This window comes from Ixodes scapularis, unplaced genomic scaffold (genome assembly GCF_016920785.2).
Source record: "Ixodes scapularis isolate PalLabHiFi unplaced genomic scaffold, ASM1692078v2 PGA_scaffold4__175_contigs__length_147842914, whole genome shotgun sequence".
Taxonomy (NCBI): Eukaryota; Metazoa; Arthropoda; class Arachnida; order Ixodida; family Ixodidae; genus Ixodes; species Ixodes scapularis.
This window is the reverse complement of record NW_024609879.1, coordinates 145909344-145933190: the sequence shown is the minus strand read 5'-3', so window position 1 is coordinate 145933190 and position 23847 is coordinate 145909344. Positions and strand designations below refer to the sequence as shown.

Sequence of the window (23847 nt, the reverse complement as noted above, 5' to 3'; positions counted from 1 at the left end):
CCCCTGGGCGTCGGCGGAAGCAGGACTGGAATTCTGCAGCAGGTCGTGAGGGTATGGTGCTTCGACGGCTGACATCAACGGGTGTGACGAGTGTCGGCCCGTGGGTCAAGCACATCCCTTTGCGAACCAGTTGTCTTGGCGCCATAGTTAGCCCAAGCATTATCGTTACACATAGCCAACGTTACTGTAGAACAACTCAGTTAGGAAACTGCCATAGAGCCTGCCATTGAAAGAGTGGCTCAAATCCGTACTTGTTAACCGAATTAAAGGCGATCCCAACGCCGCCATTTCTCCCGCAGCGGCCACTCCGAGAACTACACTGCTGAACGTATTAGTTCAGGTCGATATGCGCAAAGGCCGGTGGTGCCATATCGCAGTGGCTAGGGAATATTCTAAGCTTAAATGGTAAAACAAAATGGCTAGGTGGCGTAAGCTACCGCCCGATCCAAAGGGCTCAGCCGTATTCATCCATCCATCCTAGTATATAGACAAACTTCCATGTGTGACTCGTCGCTAAGGGGCGTTGCTGTAATCGTGTCCAGTTTGGCCTTCGGTGGACGCGGGCAGTCCAGGTTTCAACAGCGAGTTTCCTAATTTAGTGTTTTAGTAAAGTTGGACATAGCTGAAGTTGCGATGATAAAACGTTCAATAGACCCCTTTCGAAAGTTTTCCCTCCGTGGGCAGCTGTGGAATTCTTGCACAATAGCGGGCTGAAACCGCAACGTCACGGTACACTTTATTCCTTTACTCGGATCAGAAGGCACGAAGACACCCCCACAGAGAAAGGTGATTAGCGCAGTGGCGTTGTACTTTCGACGCTGCCTGTTTGGCTCGTCGGCTGCTAGCGTTGGCCGCGCCCCGACGTTCGCTATCTTATGGAATGACTTGCATGTTCCTCGATCTCAGTAGTTCCACCATTTTGCACTGGTTCCGACTAGCTCCGACCCTCTAATAATCGGCGGGTAACTTTCGAAAGGGGTTGGCTGCACCATCGCTTCGTGTGTCTCTCTTTTCTTTACGGACGGGCCTTGGCCGGTCAGCTAAATTGGTTGGTGTCACTCGACGTAGCCAGGTGACGCAACAGTTTAGCGTGTCCCGTGAGTACTCACATGACATGGTATCTTGTGACGTTTCGTCACGCTGATGACGTCACTTAACACGGTCATTAGCGTGACACTACATCTAGCCAGACAAATATGTTGAATTCGGTGGGCGTGTAACGGTTTTTCGCGGCGTCACACCACATTTTCGTCGGATGCCCCAGCCCTTAAATGCATTCTGTAGTTAAAAAATGATGTGTATTTAGTATTAGATAAGAAACATGCTCGTATGCGCTCAGCGATTAATTACAAATTCAGTCTTCCGAATTGCAGGAGGGTAGTTTCGGAAGCTGGTGGCCTTTAATCTTTGCAGGACCGGTAGCCTCCAGTCGGGTACCGAGCAAGCAGAGATGCCAGCGGCAAGCAAGCCAACCCCGGTCTGCAGAGACATCGAGGGGCTCGTCCTCAGCTACTACTTCAGCGACGAGAGCGTTCGCTCAGCCCTCGCCTACAAGCCGAGGTCAGACGACGTGTTCATCGTCGGCTATCCCAAATGCGGTACCACCTGGATGCAGTACCTCCTCTTCAACATCTTCAGCGGCGGCGTGCCCCCGGTGGACAGGGCGGACTTCGAGGCCAAGACACCCTTCCTGGAGTACAGCGGAGCTCAAGGCCCCGACAGGATGCCCAGACCAGGCGCCATTAAGACCCACCTCCCGTTCGACAAGCAACCTTACTCGAAGGAAGCAAAGTACTTCTATATCACTAGGAACCCTTACGACTGCTGCGTCTCTTACTACCACCACACCAAGGCCTTGCCCGCTTACTACTTCGAGGACGGTACCTTCGACCAGTTCTTTGACGTCTTTGTCGAAGGGAAAGGGGAATGCGGCGACTTCTTCGACCAGCTGCTGTCCTGGTACAATCATCGGGATGATCCCAACGTCTTCTTCGTGACGTACGAAAACCTCAAGAAGGACACGGAATCCTGGGTGCTGAAGATGGCCGATTTCCTGGGCGTTGAGTACGGCGAGAGCTTGAGATGTGACCCGACGGTACTGAAACGCATAGTGGACGTATCCAGCGTGTCGAATATGAAAAAGGCGTTTAACGACGCGTGCAAGACGGTGGGGCCTCATGTCCCGGCGGCATCGGTCGCTGACGGACCGCTGAAACTGGACAAAGAGTCGCTGGAAGCTGCAGTCAAGAAGCCGATGACCGGTGATTTCGTTCGCAAAGGCGTAGTGGGAGACTGGAAAAACTTTTTCGCGCAGGAAATGATCGACAGAATGAAGCAGCGCATTGCGACGAAAACGGCAGGCAGCAGTGTAATGCAGCTGTGGAATGAATCCGAGCTTCCATGAGTGGACTGAGCTTGTACAGTGTGTTTCTACAAAAGCGAATCTTCGAAGCTCTTCTAATGCCCAGGGATTCATTCAAAACCGCAATCATTTGTAAAAAGAAAATCTTTTTTTTTTTACTTTGCCACGTTTGCGTAGGTCCGATTGCTCTTCTAACTAGTTGACCTGAATGAATACCTGATTGGTGTTTTCGAGTGCCCCATGGTGCGGGGGCTTGCGTGCGTGCAGCAAGGTTTTAACGAAGAAAGGGTAAAAGCACAGGCGAGCTGGTGAAGAACTTCCATCAACTGGTCTCAAACACAGAAGCTGTGTTTGAGACTTGTTGTTGTTTTGTCCGTTTTTTTATTTTTCCGTGTCTCCGGTTTACGATGGAAGCAAGGTTTTGTTATGTTTTCCTACTTTATGAATAATAAAAAATAGCACATATGCAGAAACTATTCTCGAACATTCACTTGTCCCCGTCAAGTCATGGCGTTGGGCGAGGGGGGCGATGCTATTCTCATTATCGCGGAAGCTTAATAATAAAACAAATATTAATTATGTTTTATTATTACGCTTTCGCGATAATAAATCTTTGGAGACTTTTAAAAAATATATATACTTGGTTTAGAACTCTAGGAAGAGATTTCCCAAGTTTCGTACGAAAATGTTGAGGAGATCGATCTGGCGAGGAGATCGATCTGGAAGTATTTCGTTTTATCCGGCTCGTTAGCCACACAGCTCGGCGTTTACCCAAAAACAAGGCCCGTGCGTTCGATTCTTGACATGATCTACCTCAATCGAGCACAAGGCACAGATTAGTCGCGAGTGCTGCGTCAGCGTTCAGCTGGCAACCCTGTTCTGTTGATGTCAAAAAGGCGCAGGCGGACGCCCCTCCCAGCATTCTGTGACGTCAGGGAAACACCGAGTCCGTACTAAGTGACGTATTGACACCATATTTCTATTGGAGGGCAAAGCCTCTTTTGCTGCACGTATACCATGCAGCAGATTTTAAATAACTTTTATACATGCATAAAAAAAACAAAAAAACGTATGGTTCCCAGTTACCGCGCTTAAAACCCATAACGTATATACAAGTGTTTAGCGGCTCTATATTTTATGCGGAGAGAAAGATCGTCCGCTTCTGATGATGTCAGAACGCCGAGCTCTTTTTGACTGATTAAAAAAAAACATAGTCGGTAGACCTCGAGCATAGCCTCCTCTATACTCACAAAGCTTGACAGTTCGACGACGGAGCCATAGCTATAGTGTGCCCGGTCGCAGATTTGCAGCGCGAGGATTTGGTAACACAGAGCATCAAAGAGCCATTTCTCGGGGAACCTGGAAGTCAGCGCACAGTTCTTGCAGCGGAGAGGACCCGAAATACACTTGTTCGCTCGGGAGAAGTATGTTTCGGCGTCTCGCCACAGCGGGGCGCCAGTCACGTGGCTCTCCTCTCATCCGTTGTCTGCCGCTCCACCTTTTCCAGTTCGGCGGCCGCTTTTCCTGGCGATCTGCCAGGCTTTGTCAGGGAGGCTATGCCTCGAGGCATCTGCCATCAAGAGCTAGCCAATCGGAGCTTGGCGTCGTTCTGATGTCACCGGAATTCGTGCGCAAGAAGCGGACAATTCGCTCTCCGCATTGTAGCGTCGCCATCATTGTGATGATGATGCTAGCGGCGCCATGCATCCGTGGCGCGAGAATAAAGACAAGAAGTGTCTGGCATCTCGAGCTGCCTGCACACGCACGCTGAGAACGATGGTGTTCATTTCTTCCTGTCCCCCGATTTACTCGGGAAAGCTTATAACAAATTGGCGACGAGGATGGGATACAGCTTCTACTAGCGATGGAAACCGCGAAGAACGATTCGAACTTGCTAATGAAACAAGGAAAATGTCAAGTGGCGTCCGATGGGTATCAACGTGGCCAAAGAAGCTTCATCGAAGAGCATCACTTGCTATCGTTGCGGAGGGCCTCATTATGCGTCTGTGTGCAAGCACTTCAGGTTTTTTGTTTTTTTTCTTTTTTTTTGGGGGGGGGGGGGGACACAGTTTTTAACAGAGCTCATCAAGAGGCATCGTACGAGGCATGTGTATACGAGTACAAAATGAGGGAGAGGAGGAGACGAGTAGTCTATAGACCTAAAGCCACAGCTGCCCTAGTCTCCGATGCTATCGTGGAACGCACTCGAAGGCGAGAGCCAAAGGCCAGACGACAGCGTTCGGCGTTCTAACGGCTTCCACAAGTGAAGTCGAGACAAAGGCTGCCTTTGCCTTCACTGCACTCGTCGAAGGCGTTTAAATGCCAAAGCCAAAGGCCGGATGCCGGCGTTCCGCGTTCTTACGCTTTCGACGAGTGCGTTGGAGACACAGGCACCTACCGGGTGGCCCGAAATGGCGGCCAGGCTCTTGAAATCGACCGTAAAATTCGATTTCTTAAGCTACAATTTTGTGCAGCGGTGCCCACAAATGGTGCACAAAAAAAAAGAAAAAAAGATATTGGGCCGTGGACGCATGCGTGACGATTCTGCAGAAGAGAGCAACTGCGCATGCTCAGAAAGCGTTCCACAGCCCAATGGACGAAGATGGCAGCGTGTACGTCAGACACTTTTAAGTTCCCGTTCAAGCCACAGTCGCGCCTTCGCGCCTTTTCCGCTGCAAACAGGCTCCGAAGGCTGACGGACAAATCATCCCACATCGGCAGTTTTTCTTTTCCTTCTTTTGTCCAAGGTCAAATATGCGGCCCACTTGGAGAGACCGCATGCACTCGGCGAGCCGAGGTCCAGCCGGGACCACTTCCCCGAGTGCTTATGTATTGTAATAGCGGCCGCTTCGCCCACGTCGTCACACACGCATATACACACATAAGATTCGCGATGAATAGGGCGCGGTGAAGCGTGAAGTTTGCGCGGGGAGGGTGTCTCTCTTCACTCTTAAAGTTCGACGCTCAAGGAAATGTGTGTCGCGCTCTCGTCCCGCTAGTTACGCCATAGGCTTAGAGAGTATCGACATCACAATTTCCGAGGGTCTTGCGGGCACCGCTTTTTTGGTGCTCAGTGGCGAGCGGGATTAATTCGCAAATGCAACGCTTCGTGAGCTTTGGGGGTGTACGCTGTCAGGATGCTGGGGCAATAATGTTTTGCTCAGTCGCGGACTGTTCTAGCGGGAGTCCCTGGAATAACGGACGCAGTTTTAGCGCACCTTAGCGCTAAGTTTAGAGCTTACGTTACGTTGCGCTAGCGAGATTTAGAATATGGTGTATCCGCCGCAACGCAGAAACACAAGTAGCTCGCGCTTGTGACGTTACCAAGACACAGTAACCATTTTTTTATTTTTATTTTTATTTCATGTTACAGCATTTCAACGAAATGCTGTAACTGGGAGAAGAAAGCATGTCTTTGGTCCAGAGTGACCTTTTTAAACTTGTTAATGTCGGCAAGAAAGGTCTCGTGTACTGACCTTCGCGCGTCGTAACCAGCAAGTTGCCGGCGATCGCTGCCCACCTTGCTGGGTCTCCCAGACCGTTTGTGACGTGCGGCCTCCCGTACAGGAGTGCAAAACGGCATCCCGTATTGAAAATGGCAGTCGGGATGATGCGGCCGGGCAATCCTTGCATGGTATGCGGTAGACCAAGCCTTGGGCCCTTTCTTTGGGGGGCCGATCCTTCGGGAGGGGGAGGTGATAACCGATTGTTGACACGGGCTTCATACGTCATACGGCCTCATACGTTGGCGAAAGTAAGAACTTCGCAGAGAGGGTTGCGCGACACAAATATGATGTCCGGAAGAAGGATGTGGAGGCGAGCGCCCTCGCGGAGCACGCAGAAGCAGCCGGCCACACTGTCGACTTCGAGGGAAGCACCGTGCTGGCCTTGGAGAGGAATTGGCGAAAGAGGCTCTTCGTTCAGTCCTGGTTTATGCAGCACACAAAGGGGAACGTGAATCGTTCTTCGGGCTCCCTGCCCAGCAGCTACGTCTCGGGACTGCGTGACGTGAGCAAAGCCCCCTACGTCCGTATGTGCACTTAGGCGACACGTGTTCTTTTCTTTCCGTCACTCACCCGTGAACAAGGGACCGAACTGGTCCCGAAACGTCGGGTAAATGTTTATTAATTTTTTGGTTAGAGTCCCCGTTTTTCGCTTCATGTCTACTCCTGACCAGGCAGAGGGCTGCCGAACGTTCACCTTCATTGTGCCCGTATGCGCGTAAATTAAAAACGGAATGGCACCATGCACCTGCCGGAAAGGATCTGGAGGACTGTCGTCAAACTAACTAAATCAGTAAAAGTTTATATATAAAATCTAAAACACATAAAAAAGTAGATATGCTTGATTTTTATGTGAATAATGGTAATTATTGCTTCGGTTCATCCACTGCGTAAAATTAATTTTCGTGTTAATTTTCGCTCTACCAGAATATTTTTTTTATATATTCGTTCACCATGCAACATTTCAACCCTTTCTCGGATACAGGCGCATTATAAGTGTCGCCACTACTGATCTCGACATCTGTACATCAGCCTCCGGGTTCCGCGGCTTGTTGAGTAACTTTACTTACAAATTAAGAATTGCGTGTGTTTTGTGTTTTATTTGTATTAGAGTGTCTTTAGTGTGATTTTTTTATATATTTGTTTTTATGGCGTTTTTGTAAAAGTGCATTAATCTAAAGGCCATTATGGTTATTTTTCGCCCTTTTTAAAAATATATTAATATTATTATTATTTTATAATATATAACACAGTTCGATAATTATTATTATCGGACTGTATTTTCCACTCAATCTGCAGTAGTGTATGTATTGTCAATGTATACGCTGTGTTTTTGTATTGGTGTTTTCAGTTTACGCATAACTGTCCGCACGGTTGTTCCTGGGCACATAGTAAAATGTATTCTTGATTGTGTAGAATTCAAAACAGACATCTTTTTTTTCTCGGATACTTCAGATTTTTTTTTTTTTTCGGAAATTGGGCAATACTGTGTAAGAGTTCGAAGTTCGTCGAATGTTGCCTAAAGTTCGAAGGTTCGCCGAATTAGTCAAACCACAGGCTCGACCAAAGTTCGCGACATCCCTATAAGTCGCGTTCGTTAGACGAGGTGTTGAACGTCATGGGTCTTGCACGGTCTTGAGTCTGAGTATCGAGAGAAGGCTTTTCACCGTGCTGAATATGTAACAGAAAGGAAAGGAGCCAGTTGAGTGACGAAAATTAGGGAAATCTACTCGTGACTGTGCCCATTTTACGACAGGTGAACCGAAGCGATTGGTTTCAATGCATCTTGTTTCTTTATGATGTCATTGGCGTGCGTGAGAGTAACTAAAATGCGGGTGTTGACTATATAGTGCCAAATTGTTTATAGTTTTACTTTCTTCCCCCCTTTTGGACGAAGTAGTTTTCACAAGGGTGCCGAGAAATCGGCAAATGATAGCCTCAACAAAATATGAGTTCTTAAAGCCTCCGAATGTATATTTATAAAAAAAGATTGCTGAAAACCACCCGACAATTTGGAAGAAATCAAAACTGAAAACGCGAAACCCTTTTTATACTATTGACACTGACTAAAACACTGCCCATTCGTTTTTAGGTTGTTGTCCTATATTCAAACGCAAACTTCGTGCAAATTTATGTCTGCGCTATAATGCACAACAACCACATTATAGCAGGCTCTACTTCTACATGGGCTTGCACACTAAAACGTAACTTTCTATTCTTTGAACAATGTTTTGTTATTACGCCATTATGTTTATTCTTCCTGCTGTGCCTGCTGATTCAAAACTAAAGTTGTGACACCACTCTTTATATGTATACACTTTAAAATAAAGTTCTTGACAGGTTTTACGACGCCCCAAGCACTCTTGCAGCACGTGAAGAACGGTTTATCCTGAAGCATTATCACCCCCTGGTGCACTAGAAAGGCAACTGGGCGATGAAGAACTCTTTCGCATAAAGAGCTTAAACCTGCCTGCCCCCCCCCCCCCCCCCCCCCCCCCCCCACTATAGGTTTTTCACGAAGAAGTAATCCTTTTTGGGGAGTGATTAAATGCGAAGCACCCCTAAGATCTCTTTTATAACCAGATTTATTTTTTAGGGTGTACGCTCTAAGAAATGCCTGCACGTTTACTTCCCCGCAAAACACTCAAAGAGCCAATCTCTGCGATCTACGAAATCAGCTCAGCGAATGATGAGGCGGAACATCCGTTTAGACCTAAAAATAAGGTCTGCGCTGTGGCATTACGCAATGAAAAACGTCATGCTTGCATTGCGTAATGTCGCAAGACTTCGTTTTTAGGTCTAAACGGATGTTCCGCCTCATCATTCGCTGAGCTGATTTCGTAGATCGCAGAGATTGGCTCTTTGAGTGTTTTGCGGGGAAGTAGACGCACAGGCATTTCTTAGAGTGCAGTATACCCTCGCCACAGGTGCTATAATATGCAGATTTTTTTTTAGGCTTTACATATTGGTTTTATAAAAGCCGTGGAAGCTCGCTCCACGTGCTTCCCACGTGCTCCAGGTCCTTCTAAAATTGACGGATTTAGTGGTTTTCAATGACGCCCAGCAAGTTTCTAATTGTAACAACAAGATTGCTTTGCATAATTAAAGAAGTTTATTGACATATTTTAGTATTAGCCGACTTATCGTGTTTCCTAACCAGCTAGCCTGCATGCTTTCACTCCCGGCAATTATCGTGCTAGGATGAGCCTCGTATATTATGTCCCCTTGGCCGCGTACTCATCTGCACAAACCGCTTTAGTGTAGCGTTAACATTTTCTTTTTTATAACAAATCTTTAAAGCCTAAAAATAAACACACGGCGTATAAGTGATTGTTTCCTCCCATTATGGTAGGGTCATTACCAGAGGGTCATTTTCGTCATTTTCTCGGGGTTTCGGTTTGTGACTTTATGGCTAAGTTTACGGTTAGGGAATATGTTGCTGTTATTATGCCTCTTTAATTGTCTTCTGATGGTCGCGGTTGCTTTCAATCTTACCGCCCTTGCCGTCTGCGGTAGGCAAGTTAAAAGGAAAATGCCTACAATTTGGCTTCAGAGATAAACACGTTTAGTTATGGAGATGGAGCGACTTCTGACTTTTTATAACTAAACAACTTTTGTTATTCTATAATAACCGAGTCCGAAACATAGTTTCTGTTGCGTGGATCATATATCGAGGCAATGCTTTGTACAATTCTTTAACGCGGCTACGATACACGGATTATTTTTTAAACGTTCTTTACAAAATATTGGCCACAACATTTCGGATGGAAAAGGTCTAGTAAGCGGGTGTCCAAACAGGACACTACAAAACGCACGACTCCGACAAATCGTGAAAAATGAAGCGGACGCGCCCGCTTCAAGCCCGCTTCAATTTTCACGATTTGTCGGAGTCGTGCGTGATACATAATCGCAACAGGAACGCCCGTTTTTAGGTGAAATCTTCTGTTTGCCTTTTGCGTCTCGGGGTTTTCATCAACTCAATCACATTGCAGTCTCTGAAATCTCCGTCCCCCCAAACAAATCTGCCACCGTGAGGGCTGATCAGACACATCATGAACTAGCTGATTATATGCCATTACATTAAGCATACCGCGTGTTTACCACTGCTTTCGCAGCGACGCTATAAGCACTCGATACCGCAGCTTGTTCGATCGGACAAGAGAGAGTCAAGGCCACATATGTGGGCGGTTTCATCTCATTATTTTTCTTTCTTCCTTTCCCTCCTACTCACGTCTACCATTGCCACATAAAGCACGCCTAGAATGCCATTTGCGTCTGTCTTAGGGGTGGGAATGACGTCACGATCCATTTTGTGTTATAACTTCTTTTGGCTTCTTTGCTCATGACACAGGCGTCTCCCGGCTCGATCTCTTTGTTTTGTAGTGAAGTTGGCTTCACCCTAGACGATGGTTCACACGACCCCGCTTTTTTACTTTACGTTACGTTATTTTATGTTACGTTACGGTACGGAAAGAAGCTTATGTCGAGAGTCACCGAGACATATGTGTGTTGCGTGAAGTGTGGCAACCAGTTCAAGCAGTGTAGCCCTGCACTCGACATTCGAGGCACGGATGTTTCGGTGCCTTGTAACGACGTCACGGAAGATAACGGAAGCAAACGCTCTTCTGGTTCATCCATTCGGGCAGCTCCGATATTGCCATCGCCACGGTGTACGCGTCGTATTTGCGCGTTCGCCATCACAGGCTTAACCATTCACAAACAGAAAAAAAAAAAAAACGCAACTTTGAACTGGTTTATTTGTAAGCATAGTTTTTACGTCGTACATGTATTTTATTCCTCGTTTTTTTTTTTTTACTCATAAACGACATTATTTGCCACCAGGAATTCTCTTATAACTCGTAGTATTTTTGTTTTACTCATAAACGACACCACTCGCCACCAGGAATTCTATCATGCTTTTCTTTAAATTGTGAAAATAATATTGAAAGTTTATTTGTTCTTCGATTTTATTTAACAAATTAGGAACCTTGTAAGTAATTTGTTGCTTTCCATAATTACTTCTAACTTTAAGGGCTTTTGAAAAACTTTTCTCTCAGTGCTAACATTTTGCTAGAATATTTTCCGAGTGATAAATAGTTTTTCTTTGTGTATTTGCTCAAACAGTTTAAAGTAATAAAGTATATTTTCTAAGAAATCCATTCGTGCGTAATTCTCGCGGGTGTCCGGGAAAATGTTCTAACATGCGGAGGATTCCTTTTTGAAGGACTATTCTTTTACTACAATTCCTTCTTCTTGTTGTTCCCCATACTAATACATCGTATGATATTTCTGAAAAATGTGACGAGTAGTATAGCGATTTTTTTTAACCATTTAGGGAGCAGTTTATTAATTTTATAAGTACAGCCGATTATTTTTGACAATTCAGAGCAAAGTTTGTGTTGATGTGTCATCCAGTTCAATTCTTCATTAAGCCATACACCGAGGAAGTTTTAGAGCACAGGTCGTAGGCGCCCGTTTCCAGGTTGAGCGGCGTCGGCGTAACCGCGCGTTGCATTATGGGACGTTTCTCATAATGACGTCAGGTGTGACGTCACGAGGGTAAAATCTTCCCGTAATATTTTGCGGAAAAATTTATCGTTAAATTTTGCAGGAAAAATTTCTGCTAAGTTTAGCGGGGAAATTTTCCCCGCTAAATTTTGAAGTTAGCGGGAATATTTTTCTGATAAATTTAGCGGGAAAAAATTTCCTGCTAAATTTAGCAGGGAAATCGGCGTTACGTGACCTAAACACCAATTCAATTTTTTCGCTAAATTTAGCGGGAAAATTTTGGTAAATTTGCCGGGAAATTTAGCGGGAAAAGTTGTGCTCAATTTAGCGGGAACTTTAGCGAAAACTTACCGCTGAATGGGAGGGGAGCGGGAGAGGAGGGTACGGAGGGGGAGCAGGGACATACCCTCCCCTGCGTACCCTCCCCTCCTCCTCCTTAAGAGTCTCTCATTTTTGTCTTTAACTTGTTCTAAAGGCATTCCGTTAAAATTAATGACTACAGTTCTTTTTGTCTTGTTTATTGATAGGTTCAAATATTATCTGTTTAGTTTCCCTTGCGTTAAGCTTCAGTTTGTTACATTTCAACCAATTTGAGAAGTTCGCCAAGTAAATATTTCCTATTGGTTGTAGTCAACATTTAAACTAAGCCCTAAAAATACGTTTTTATTTTGTCATTTGCGAGAAGAAGCTCTGGTGAGGCTTTTATGGTTGTTATATGATTTACGAAATAAGTATCAAAGGATCTTGAATAGATCCTTGAGGCACTCCATGTTTCACTTCTAATTTTTCATAGGCTATTTCATTAACGTATTCATGTTGGTATATTTCCTTCAAGTAATTTTCAACAAGTTGTAGAGTCACACCACGTATTCCATAGTATTGTGGAGTATTTAATAATATATTATGCTGTATCATGTCGAATATTTTGGTGAATTTCAAAAATAAAGCTAACGTGTAAAAGTTTTTTTCAGTGCTGTCAATTTTTCTGTCTTTGATGTGGAGTAAAGCTTACTCTGCAGATTTATGCCTTTGAAAGCCATAATGTGCTTTGTTTATAATGCTATATTTGCAACAAAAAAATCTAATCTTATGTTCATTACCGCTCCAAATATTTTTTTCGAAAAACTAGGCAGAATCGAGATTGGTTTATGTTTATATAAACTGTTTTTTTTTTACTCTTTATGTATTGGATTTACTCTCGCAATATTCAGCTCCTTTGGAAATTCCCCGGTCAATAGCGTAATATTTTCAATATAAGAAATAATGTGGCTCATTCTTTCGGAGACTTGTTTCACTGGCAATGACTTGAATCCATCAATGCCGGCTGCAGTATTTTACTTTAAACTTACATTAACCATCCCAGCAATTTCAAATTGTGTGGTTGGCTCAAGCATATATAGGTTTCCAAGGACGCAGTTCCGTCTGTGACGTAAGCGACATAAGTTTCTCCGCCATTCTCTCCTTCAATAGTTGTACCAACACTTACAATATGTTCGGTCATAATATTTGGAAGGAGTCTTCCTATTGGTTATTTCATTAATTGCATTCCACACTTTCCTCGGCTCGTTTTTCATGTTGTCAAACGCATTCTGATAACAATTCGGCCTTGTTTTTTAAAGCATGAAATGCTTTTTAACGCTCCCCCCAATCCCAAAATTTTTTTCCGTCCATCCGTTCGTCTAATTCCCGTTAAATTTAGCGGGGAAATTGATAATACGAGAACTCCACACGAATTCAGTTTCTCAACCAAATTTAGCGGGAAAATTGATGTCACGTGACCGATACATCTTGGGGAGATTGACAGCACGTGACCCATACGTCTTGTGTCCTCTGGCAAAAACATCAATTCAGTTTCCCCGCTAAATTTAGCGGGAAATTGAGGTCACGGGACCTATACACCTATTCAGTTACCCGCTAAATTTAGCGAGAAAATCCACATATTGTGACCTCGAAACCAATCCAGTTTCCCCGCTCAATGTAGTGAGAAAATGCACGTCATGTGACATACCAATTTCCTAACCAATTCCTTATAATGCATTTTATGCATTATGGAACTTTGAAGGTATTTCATATCTAAAGTCATCCACTTATTCGTGGCTTTCTAATTTTTAAATTTAATTTTCTAGGTTGAACGTGGAGGAAGCCATCGTCATAAGATTTCTTAAAGGTCTTTGAAAGCAGGCTAAATGCAACGTCGGTATTTTTTTCTTCAAAAACATTGCTCCAGTCATCATCACTGTCAATAATTGCAGAGAAATCGGCCGGAGATTTCTCATTTATTTTTCCATAAGAGTATGTACTATATCTTATATATCTTCTCTTATTGATAATAGACACGATGCAGAAGATAGGAAGGTGGTTACTAATATCGGTGGAAAATGACGCCGTATGTGTTATCAGTATCGTGCATATTTGTGACAGATATGTCAAGTAAGGATGTGCGTCGTGGAGTAATCTTGGGAGGCAGTGTTGTCGTGTTCGAGTATCCGTAGGCTGCTGCAAAATCAGTTGGTTCAATAGAAGTTACGTTACTCATTCTCATATCAATGTTCACATCGCCCATTATCACAAATGGAAGCGTACCCAAGATAAATAAACAATGAATCCAAAAAGTTTTAAAAAGATGCATGCCTGCCTTTAGTTGGTGGTCTATAGATAGCAACAAGTATAACCTTACGCGCCTGGGTAACCAAGCATTCAACATACGAGTTTATAACAGAAACCGTCACAATAATAAATTATATATATATATATATATCTGCGGGTAAGGTTATACTTGTTGCCCGGCCTTCGTTAGCAAGAGTCCGGCCTTCCGGACGAAGGCCGGACTCCGGCCGAAACGTGGAAGATTAAATCGTCCGTTGTTGCTGTTGAAACTAAGGGTTCTTTTCTTCTCAGTTACATATATATATATATATATATATATATATATATATATATATATATATAAAAATATGCCCCACAGAGGACGGAATTGCGGCAGTGATGGAAGCGTATGAACACGCTCATCACACCCTTGACATCGATCGGGGACGTCCTTTCAATTCTGATGAAACTGGTTTTGGAGAACAATCACTTTGAATTTGGGAATATATACACTTCCTGCAGACCAATGGAACCGCTATGGGAACTAAGATGGCGCCAAATTACGCTAACATATTTATGTCGCAACTGGAAACCACCTTTCTCGCTGAACGCCCCACTCAACCGCTGTTTTACACTTGTAAGATACGTCGACGACATATTCATGATCTGGGCCGGTGTTGAAGACGAACTCATGAAATTTATCGCCGCCTTCAATTTAGCTCACTCATCGATAAAATTTACTTACTGCGTATCACAAAAGTGCATAAACTTCCTGGATGTAACTGTGGAAATTGCCAATAACAAATTAAGTACGAAACTTTACAGAAAACCTACCGATAGACAACAATACCTCCATTTTAACAGCTGCCATCCTCGACACTGTAAGACTAGTCTGCCCTACTCTCAGGCGCATATGCTCAGGCAACAACGACTTTGAACAAAACGCTCAGGAACTGAAACGCGTACTAACCCAGCAGAGGTATCCAGCAAATGTAATCGATGACGCTATAAACAAGGCAAGAAACCTCGACCGCTTAGACATCATTGGCAACCGAATAGAGCGTCCTCAAGAAAGCAGACGGTCTAACCTTATTTTAACGTATACAGGCAATCTTCCGAACATCAGCAACATACTGAGCAAAAATTACAATCTTCTGTCACAGAGCGACCGCCTCAAAGAAATCTTTCCCGTCGCTCCTCGGGTCGTCTATCGACGCGGCAGGAATCTTCGGACCGTCTTAGTAAAATCAAAAACTACCACTCCCGCAAGCCTAGGTTGCCGACCATGCCGAAAGCCCAGGTGTAAAGTATGCAAGCACATGTTAGAAACAAAGAACGCCACGAGCACAAATTCAGAGTTCACCTGGAACATAAGGGGTAGCTACGATTGCGGCACGTCTAACGTGATTTATCTCCTGCACTGCAATGTCGGTAATAAACAGTACGTCGGACAGACTAATCTGGCTTTCAGACTACGCTTTAACAACCACAAATGTCACGCACAAACGCTCCCCGACCTTTTGCTCTCAAAGCACCTGTCTCTTTCTAATCACTCAGTCAAGCACATTTCTGTTGTAATTTTGGAATCAGGCTTCAGCACAAAAATTGAAAGAGAGTAAAAAGAATCATATTTTATTTATAAGTTTAATACGTTCCACCAGGGCATTAATGAAAGTCCGGGAAGGCTGTTTAGTTTGCAGCTGGCTCGTTGGAGAGCTCAGCTGATCCTCTCCGCCCTTGAGCTTCTCGAGATGCACACGCCGAAGACACTAGGAGGTCTTTAAACTTAACAATCGATAGTTAAACCACATCCTAATGCGCTTAGGTCCGAAGAGAACCTCCAAAACGGATAAATGCGGCTCAAGCGGTTAATCTCAGGGTGCAATACAATACAATACAATACAATACAATACAGGCATAGACTGTCACATCCTACCACTCCTTATCCAAGGAAAAATCGCCCAAAGTGTTAATCCACCTCAAACTTCGATCTTCTAGCACAAAGGAATGTCTCGGGATTTGGGCGCGTCGGTGGTCACATGTGTCCTATTTCTGGTTTGAAGACGAGCCACCCCTTCCCAACCCAAAACTTTCAAACACTTTTTTTTTTCGTTTTTTGTTGTGCGAGAGTAAATAATCGCTCCACCAACCGGTTTTTTTTTTTTTTTTTTGCTCGCGAGCGTAAATAATTTGTTTATGCCAACATTTTTTTTTAATGCATTTGCAAGTTTTGGTGCCCTTTCCTTTCTGTGGTAACTATCTGTTTTGTCAACGCTGTTTCCATTTCCTACTGCACTTTACTCCCTCTAATTGTTTGCAAGTCCGGTCTCAGGGCGCCGCCATCTTCCTCAGTGGGGTGCGCTCTCGGGAGCGGCCATAATCCGATTACGACGCCTTAGCAAGGCTTCGTAATCGGATTATGACTGGTCCAAGCGCACCCCAGACAGGCAAGATGGCAGCGCCCTGAAGCCGGACTTGCAAACGTGTATATAAACATTCGCGCGTTGTACACTCGCTACCTGATGAAGAGCGGTCCCCGCTCGAAACGTCGTAATAATATGTATATATACATATCAATTGCAACACCACCTTTTCGCTTTTCCATCCTTGACACTTTCGAGATGAGGTACCTGATCATTTTCCCCAAGTCAGGTCTCAGTGAGCATAAATGCATCAGACCGTAAACATAACGAGTCAAAGAATAATAAAAGATTGTCTCGCTTGTGCTCAATACTTATTGTATTAAAATGTATCGCAGAAAACTGTCCTTTAATATTATGAAAACGTTTATTGAAAATTGTGTTGTTATAATGACCAGATTCGGTTAGCTTATCTTCGGGGAGGCATGCGAACTTTGGGCCTGCCATGAAAATGGAGAAAACTCCAACTACGGTTCACTGGCATCGGTTTACGTGATAACTCAAGCGTAATAAAATCGACTTGGCTTTCGATCAGAATAGCTCGCTCTTCATCTCGCTTCCGCAAAAAAATCTTTCCATTTCTATGCCAGATATGCTAGGAAGCCTTATCTGCCGCTCACCGTTTCGCCGACCACAGGAGCTCTCAACTCTGCCGTTTAAGGTTTTCTAGTATACAGGCGGTTGATTGAGTCCATCTTAATCGGCGACTTCGTTGGAACTTCATTCCCTAAAAGCCTGCTTGGTAAATGACTAAATTGAACCATAATCTCCGGAGTCTTGTCTGCTTTGGCTGGAAGTCGATGGACACCGCCCACATCACTGTTCTTCAGGGTGTTTATGTCTAACCCCTTCGCTACCGTGTTTACCTCACATAAAAGGCTCTTGTTTTCACCCAGAGGAGCTCCGTGAATATCTAGATGTAACCTCCTGCTCTGACACTCGAGCTCGTTGACCTCACCTTTCAGCTGTTTCACCGTTTCACGGCAGTCACCTTTCACTATCTTTCTGACTCGCGGGCTTTCAAACTGTTTTTTATTCCCCCGTCTTGCTGCTTCACCTTGTTCAGTTTTTCATCATACGTGTCTGATAACATTTGCACTGCGTTTTTGATGCCTTCAACCGAGCCCTGTAAGATCAAGAGGTCAACCTAGTTCCGGTGTACGACCGAAATCTAGTATACAAAAAGTCGCCGGCGGACACTGTTAACCATAGCGCAGTTTAAAAACACATTGTTAAATTTGAAAGAAAATCCGTATTTATGCACATATATGTGACCAGTTGTAGCGAAGGCCATAAAAGTAAACTATCCGTGGGCCCCAATTAGCGCAATTTTTTGTTTTAAATTCAAGAGGAGCTATGTAGACGCTGATGCCGTAAAAACAAGCACATTTGGCGCGTCTTGCAAAATTCAAATTATAGCCGCGCATATACGCGAACGCCGTTTTGCAAAAAAAGTTTTATGAAGTATCAAAAATATTGCAAAAACGGCGGCCGTGTGCGCATTGGTATGCGAGCTTCCTCCCAGGTGGGCATCGTTCATATATTTCGCTAAAATTATTATTTGCCGCGGTTATCTTGCTCGTCGCCAGCCTAGCTACTAAACGTTCTGAGTGTTAAATTTTTTTTCTTCCGTTTAGCAGGTTACCCGGGAGGGAATTAGTAAACCAGTGAGCAAACAACGAACAGGCTGGTATAGGACAATAAAATACACGGGCGCCGTTCGTTCTTGCCTTATTATTATTCTTTTCCCTTAATATTTCATCACCTCTCAGTTGTGCTATTAGACATAAAACTTATAGTGGAACGATGTTTATGTGTCCAGTTTCAGGTACGCGCGTTTGGAGTTCGAAGTGCCAAAAGTGCTTGTCCTTATGGCCTCATCCTGTACATTCAATGATCAAAAACTGCAAGTAGAGCAAATGAAAAATCTGTCCGCTCCCTTCTTTCTACGCACCCCTTGCGCCACCGTCAGAGTTACAGTGCGGATATGCTATTGTGGGCACAAATATGATTGTCACGTGAGTTGCCTTTGTTAAACTACCTTTCACATCTGGCGAGTAATAAGAGCACATGCAGGATTTTAGACATCATGTGATATGACCCAGCTGTGCAGTTCCTGTGTTTGTGTATACATCTTCTCGTACATGCACCTGGTCGGTCTCCGAATTCGATAAGCTCGTGCGACGTGTTTTCAAATACCTTTACTTCTCTTCAGATACATTGTTGTATCGCTTTCTCTAATATTATTCTAAACATCAGAACACTACTTTCTTCTTTTTTTTTCGCCAGAGACACGCGTTCGGTATTGAGTCAGTAAGGTGTTTCTTGTAACAACATGAAGATTTCCTTTTGGTGACAATGAGTGTTCGCTCTGTGGCCGCCACTTCTAGACTTGGCGCACCGCGTCACCGCTAATTAAATATCCGAGATGACATCTAATGATGGATTGTCGTGAACGTGCGCTATCCGGATAGTCATATAAGTATAAAAATCGCCACAGAAGTGCCTTATATGATCGTTTCTAGTTCTGGGTGGACTCCGAAGCCCGAGATTCAGGCACTTAACCGTACGCCGACTCTGTTGTAAGCATGCCGAACATGCCCGCCTTTAAACACATTGCAAAAAAAAAAAAAAAACGCTTTTAGATAATTTAGCTTGGTCGGAAATCGTATTCACCGAAACCCTGTTCATGTTACTCTGCAAAACGTGGTACGTCGCCGAAGATTTCTCGTTCTCTTTGCAACACAGGCATAACTCGCACATATTGATACCTCAGTCATGTCAGTAACCCTCGATCTCAATAATTTCGCAACGCAATATACGAGCGAGTGCACAGCTAATAAATATGTCCAACAGTAAGTATCCCACACGCTTTCGGCAGATGCAAATCCTCCACTTAGCGAACGATACACCGATCGCAGACGTTCCATCCCTCCTAAAACGCAGCGATATTAAATTCATAGCACACATAGCGATACATCAAAAATAGGGAGCAGAATTGGGCCTCACCTTTGAAGCGACGGCGATGGTAAGCAGAAGTTGTTGAAGCAAACGTGCACTGAAACTTCGCCGACGTAATCCGAGCAAAAATAAAAACGCCGTCCCGGACGCCGCACAAAACGCGAATGCTACAGCTGGAGCAGTGTCCTAGGGAAACCAACGTCAACACGGCCTTTCCCTAGACGTCTCGGCCTAGGGATAAATCGTCTCTTGCTGGGGACAAACGCATCCTGCGGATGCTGGACAACCTTCTTGCATCGGGTTACGCGGTTTTGCGTCCACGTCTATTACATTCGCGGTTTTTGTTGCGGAAGAGGTACGCCTACGATGGTCATTATATGGTGAATACGAGATGGCTTGGGCATATGGCTCGTCTTGCTACACCTTTTATTCTCTTCAGATTGAGCTCGCTACAACATTCACCGTTGCGCGTGCGACTTGAACGTGAAAAAAAAAAAGGGGGGGGGGGGGGGGGGGGTAAGAAGCAATTCGGAACCGAGAGACGTTGTATATACTTACGCATCTATGAATGCGCTGAAAAAGATGATTGTGTTCATTGCATCAGTGTCACAAATGTTTATAATCGAATTACCGGTAAACACGTACATAATAAAATAAAAGTTTTATAAATATCGAATGAGCAGTGCCTCAGTATCTTAAAATAGGCTAAGTTTTTATTTGATAACAAATATTGCTGTTCCCGAGTAACCAATAAGATGTTTCTAGCTGTCTTCAAGCCGTTCTAAATGTGAAACGTGAAAAAACTTCCACGTGACAAGAGAAAAATTTAGCTTTGACAGCGCTACAATTAAGACCAAACACACGTAACTAGGAAGCACGTGTCGGTTATAAATTACTTTGTTCTTTGAGCAATCGGTTAAAAATGGGAAAAAATATTTGAAAACGACTGTGAATGGTCAATTTGGAGTCGGGTAATATTCCCAAGCTGTGTTCTGGGAATGCGCTCATTATCATCAGTACGATTCAAGTATAATCGAAATAAAGGAAGTTTTTCTGTTTGTATAAATGCTATTTATAAGGGAAAAAAAGAAAAAAAAGAAGAAAAAAAAGTGTGTTTGCATGTTACCGGGACTCTTTCACGCCATCACCAAAACTACCGTCAGTTGTGTAATGAGCTTGATGCTACTTGTGAATGGAAAGATGAATCTGAATATTTTGCAGTTGATAATACGCATAAAAGACAAGTTTTTAGCCTCTAGTGTAAGCGTATATAAACAATTGTTTTCACACTAATAAATTTGTTTCCCCAATGTGTATAATATACTGCATATTTTCTATGGACAATTCCAAAGGCACTCGTGCGATATTTCTCATTATAAAAAGAAACATTCTTGGTGTTTTTGATGTTCACGATTCCAAAGCTTAGGATTCGTTCAGCCAATAAATCTAGTGGTGTATTAAATTTCCTCAAACGTAACTTCAAAACTGCACCAGTGTCTCTAAAATAAGCAGACTTGGACGTAGTTCAACTTCTCTACTCAAACTACTGTAGTTTAACTACTTTTCCGAGTAACTTGGTAACTTTCAATTACAACTTTATATGGGTAATTAGTAGTTTAACTTAACTAGATTTCCCAGGTAACTTCTACTCAAATTACTAACTACTTTCGAAATCTAGTGCTAATCTTGCTCACCACAAAAGTTTGAGCAATTGGAACGTATTGAAAATCGTGCAGCTCGTTTTGTTAGTGGCAACGATAATTGCAGCTCCAGCACTGCAACTTGGATAGAATCCCGTGTACCAGCGAAGGACATTCCTACGTTTCAAATCGTTTTACAATGTTTTTTTTTTTTTTTTTTTGGGGGGGGGGGGGGGGGAATTGATTTAGCATTGATAAAAACACTTATATGAGGGCTCCACATTATTCCTAAAAAAGAAATGGTCATCAGAGGAAACTTCCTAAGGTTACCAGCTGCCACACATGTTTGCTCACTCTTTCTTCCCCCGTGACCATTAGAGAAGGGAGCCGTCTGGAAAGTAAAATTTTCAGTTCACCTCCTAACATGTTTTTCTCGATTTTTACGGGAGGCTCGGTATCGTTAAGGCGTCTGATATTTGGTGTTATTTTCCTAAATGTACATTGTACAGTCTGTTCTTGTTTTTTTTTGTGATGGTCCCCTGTGCGATGTATACGTAGTGCATACACCATAAACTCAATAGGATTGTGCCGTTACAAACTCTAGGCTTTCAAGTTTTAATATAAATGAACAGGCCGTTACTATTCCCCCTGTGACTACACTATTTATAAGCTAAAAGCATTTTCGTCAGAAATGCGCCTGCTTCAGTGATGATGACCAAAAGGACAGCGCGAAGTGAAATACCGTTTGCGCCTCTCTCCTCAAGCAAAGAAGGTTGCTGAGGGAGTTTTGGCGTTCCGGAAATATCTGATAGCGTCACTCTTTATCTTTTCAGCGTCGCGAAAATCTCGCGTAGCACAAGGAATATAATTCACTCTGGTCATTCTGCTAGCGCACATCTACATAACGCCAGACTTACACGTACGACGGCCGGGGACTGGGGACTCAGCAACTTCCAAGTCTCGCAGTCCAAATATAATTTTACGCATCGTGCATGCTCGCGTATACGCTTTACGTGCAAGTACAGTGCGACGTGCAGGCTGCGCAGCAGTTCGCGCCAACCTGAAAACAATTGCCCGAAAATAGCAGCAGACGACATACAGAACTAGAAAACAAAACATGGGGAGTTTCGAAGTGAAAGCCATCGTTTTGCTAAAAGACTAATACTCCCGTAGACAGTGGCGTACCAACTTCTTTTTGAGGGGGGGGGGGGGGGGGGGCAAATCAGACCCCCCCCCCCCCCCCAGGGCCGGGGGGCGGTGCCCTTGGTATGTCCCCCTTGCCCCCTCCCCCCTTTCCCCCCCTGGGTTGGTACGCCCATGCCCTTAGGTAATGCTAATACAAAGATCCTAACTGATCTGCAAATTTTCTTTTGTGCTACCAGCTAAGGGTTTAAATTAAATTTACATTAAAACAAAATACACGTAAATGTAAGAGAACAAACACACGGCAGTGCAACTAAGATCCTTTTATTTCAATGACTTTAAATAAATATTAAAACAACACACACACAGATTTTAGCTTTGTGACCAAGTCATACAAACAAAAGCCTCTTTCAACAAGGAGCGGATGGCGCGGCCGACGCGCAGGAGCTCGGTTTCTGACATCTTCGCACGCGTTCACTAATACAGACAGCACCACACGAGAAGCACAACATCGTGCATAAGTACTTCGTCACGATTATCGCCTGGTCGCGTTTACTGAATCAGCATAAATTATGGCATTACAAATTAAAAAAAAAAAAAACTACATACAGTGGGTATTTATAAACACATCTGATTGCTACAATAAAAAAATAAACACAACTAAAGATGCATTTCACATTTTAGAAAACGATAGCCAAAAAACTAAAACGTGACCGGCATCAGTTAACTGACCACCGTCCGCAAAATTTGGCGGATTTCATTGACTCTCGATAGATATAACTGTTGTACTTATTGTGCGTGCACGTAGAATAAGTACAATAATACACATTTTTACAAAGACGTCAAAGTTTGTTCTGAAGGATTGTGCAGGATAAACGCGCTGAAAAGACGACGGAGAAGTTAAAGGACGACGAACTCGTCTTAAGGGTATCTACAAGATCAGAAATGGCGAAGCCCCGCAGCTTTGCGATGAGCTAAATTATGGTGAACGCCCTTTTCGTGACCCTGTCTTTCCGTTGACGAGAAGACTCGAGTTGTATGAGACTGTTCTACCTTAATGGCAGTGCACAATCAATGACGCGAACGCGGAGGCTTACCTTTGAAAAGTACAACCACAGCACTCGTGCTCGAACGGCGAAAACGCCGCCAGAAAGTCCAACAGTTGGCACGGGAACACTGTCCCAAATTTTGTTCCCTTTTCTGCCACAGTTGAAAAGGAATCTTCAAAAATACTATACGGCGGGTTGTGCACATGTGATTAACTGACTTTAACGTTAAATTTTTTTTTTTTTTGGAGGGGGGGGGGGGGGGGGGGAGGTAGGGGAAGGTGTGGTGTCAGTTTTGGGCAGTGAAGATATTCTTTTCTATTTTAGCGCTTCACGAATTTTCTTGTATCTATACAAAGGAGCAGAGGGATTTATATTACCTTCCGATTAAGAGTGGAGTTACTTGGGAATCGAAAAGAATGACCGTTGTCGCTAACCAAATGAAATCGTTGGCCGAATGTCTGCTTCCAAACAGACGCGAGAGACGGTGCCATCGTCGTTTTGCACGTAATACGTTAACATTCTTTCTACGCAGGCGGATGACTTCCCCTATTTTAGTACACCCTGGCGAAGTTGTGAAAAACACCCGAGAATCATCAAAGCTCCGTGAACAGCCTCCTCTATCAAGCTCGGCGATTGGGCCCAGCCAATATCCTTTAGAAGACAAAGCCCGCCGCT

At 44.0% G+C, this 23847-nt stretch overlaps 2 protein-coding genes across 2 annotated transcripts in view; one reads left to right on the top strand and one right to left on the bottom strand.

Moving 5' to 3' along the window:
- LOC120838938 overlaps window positions 1-19465 on the bottom strand; it is a 110771-nt gene extending 91306 nt beyond the window's left edge. Inside the window, exon 1 of the mRNA XM_042293743.1 lies at window positions 19389-19465. The gene's annotated coding sequence lies outside the window, so the exon portion shown is untranslated. The remainder of the gene's footprint in view (window positions 1-19388) is intronic.
- Window positions 1451-2404, top strand: LOC8040503 (sulfotransferase ssu-1-like). Its single transcript, XM_042293495.1, has one exon. It carries the CDS (start codon window positions 1451-1453, stop codon window positions 2402-2404), a length of 954 nt encoding a protein of 317 aa, XP_042149429.1.
- Window positions 19466-23847: the final 4382 nt, after the last annotated feature.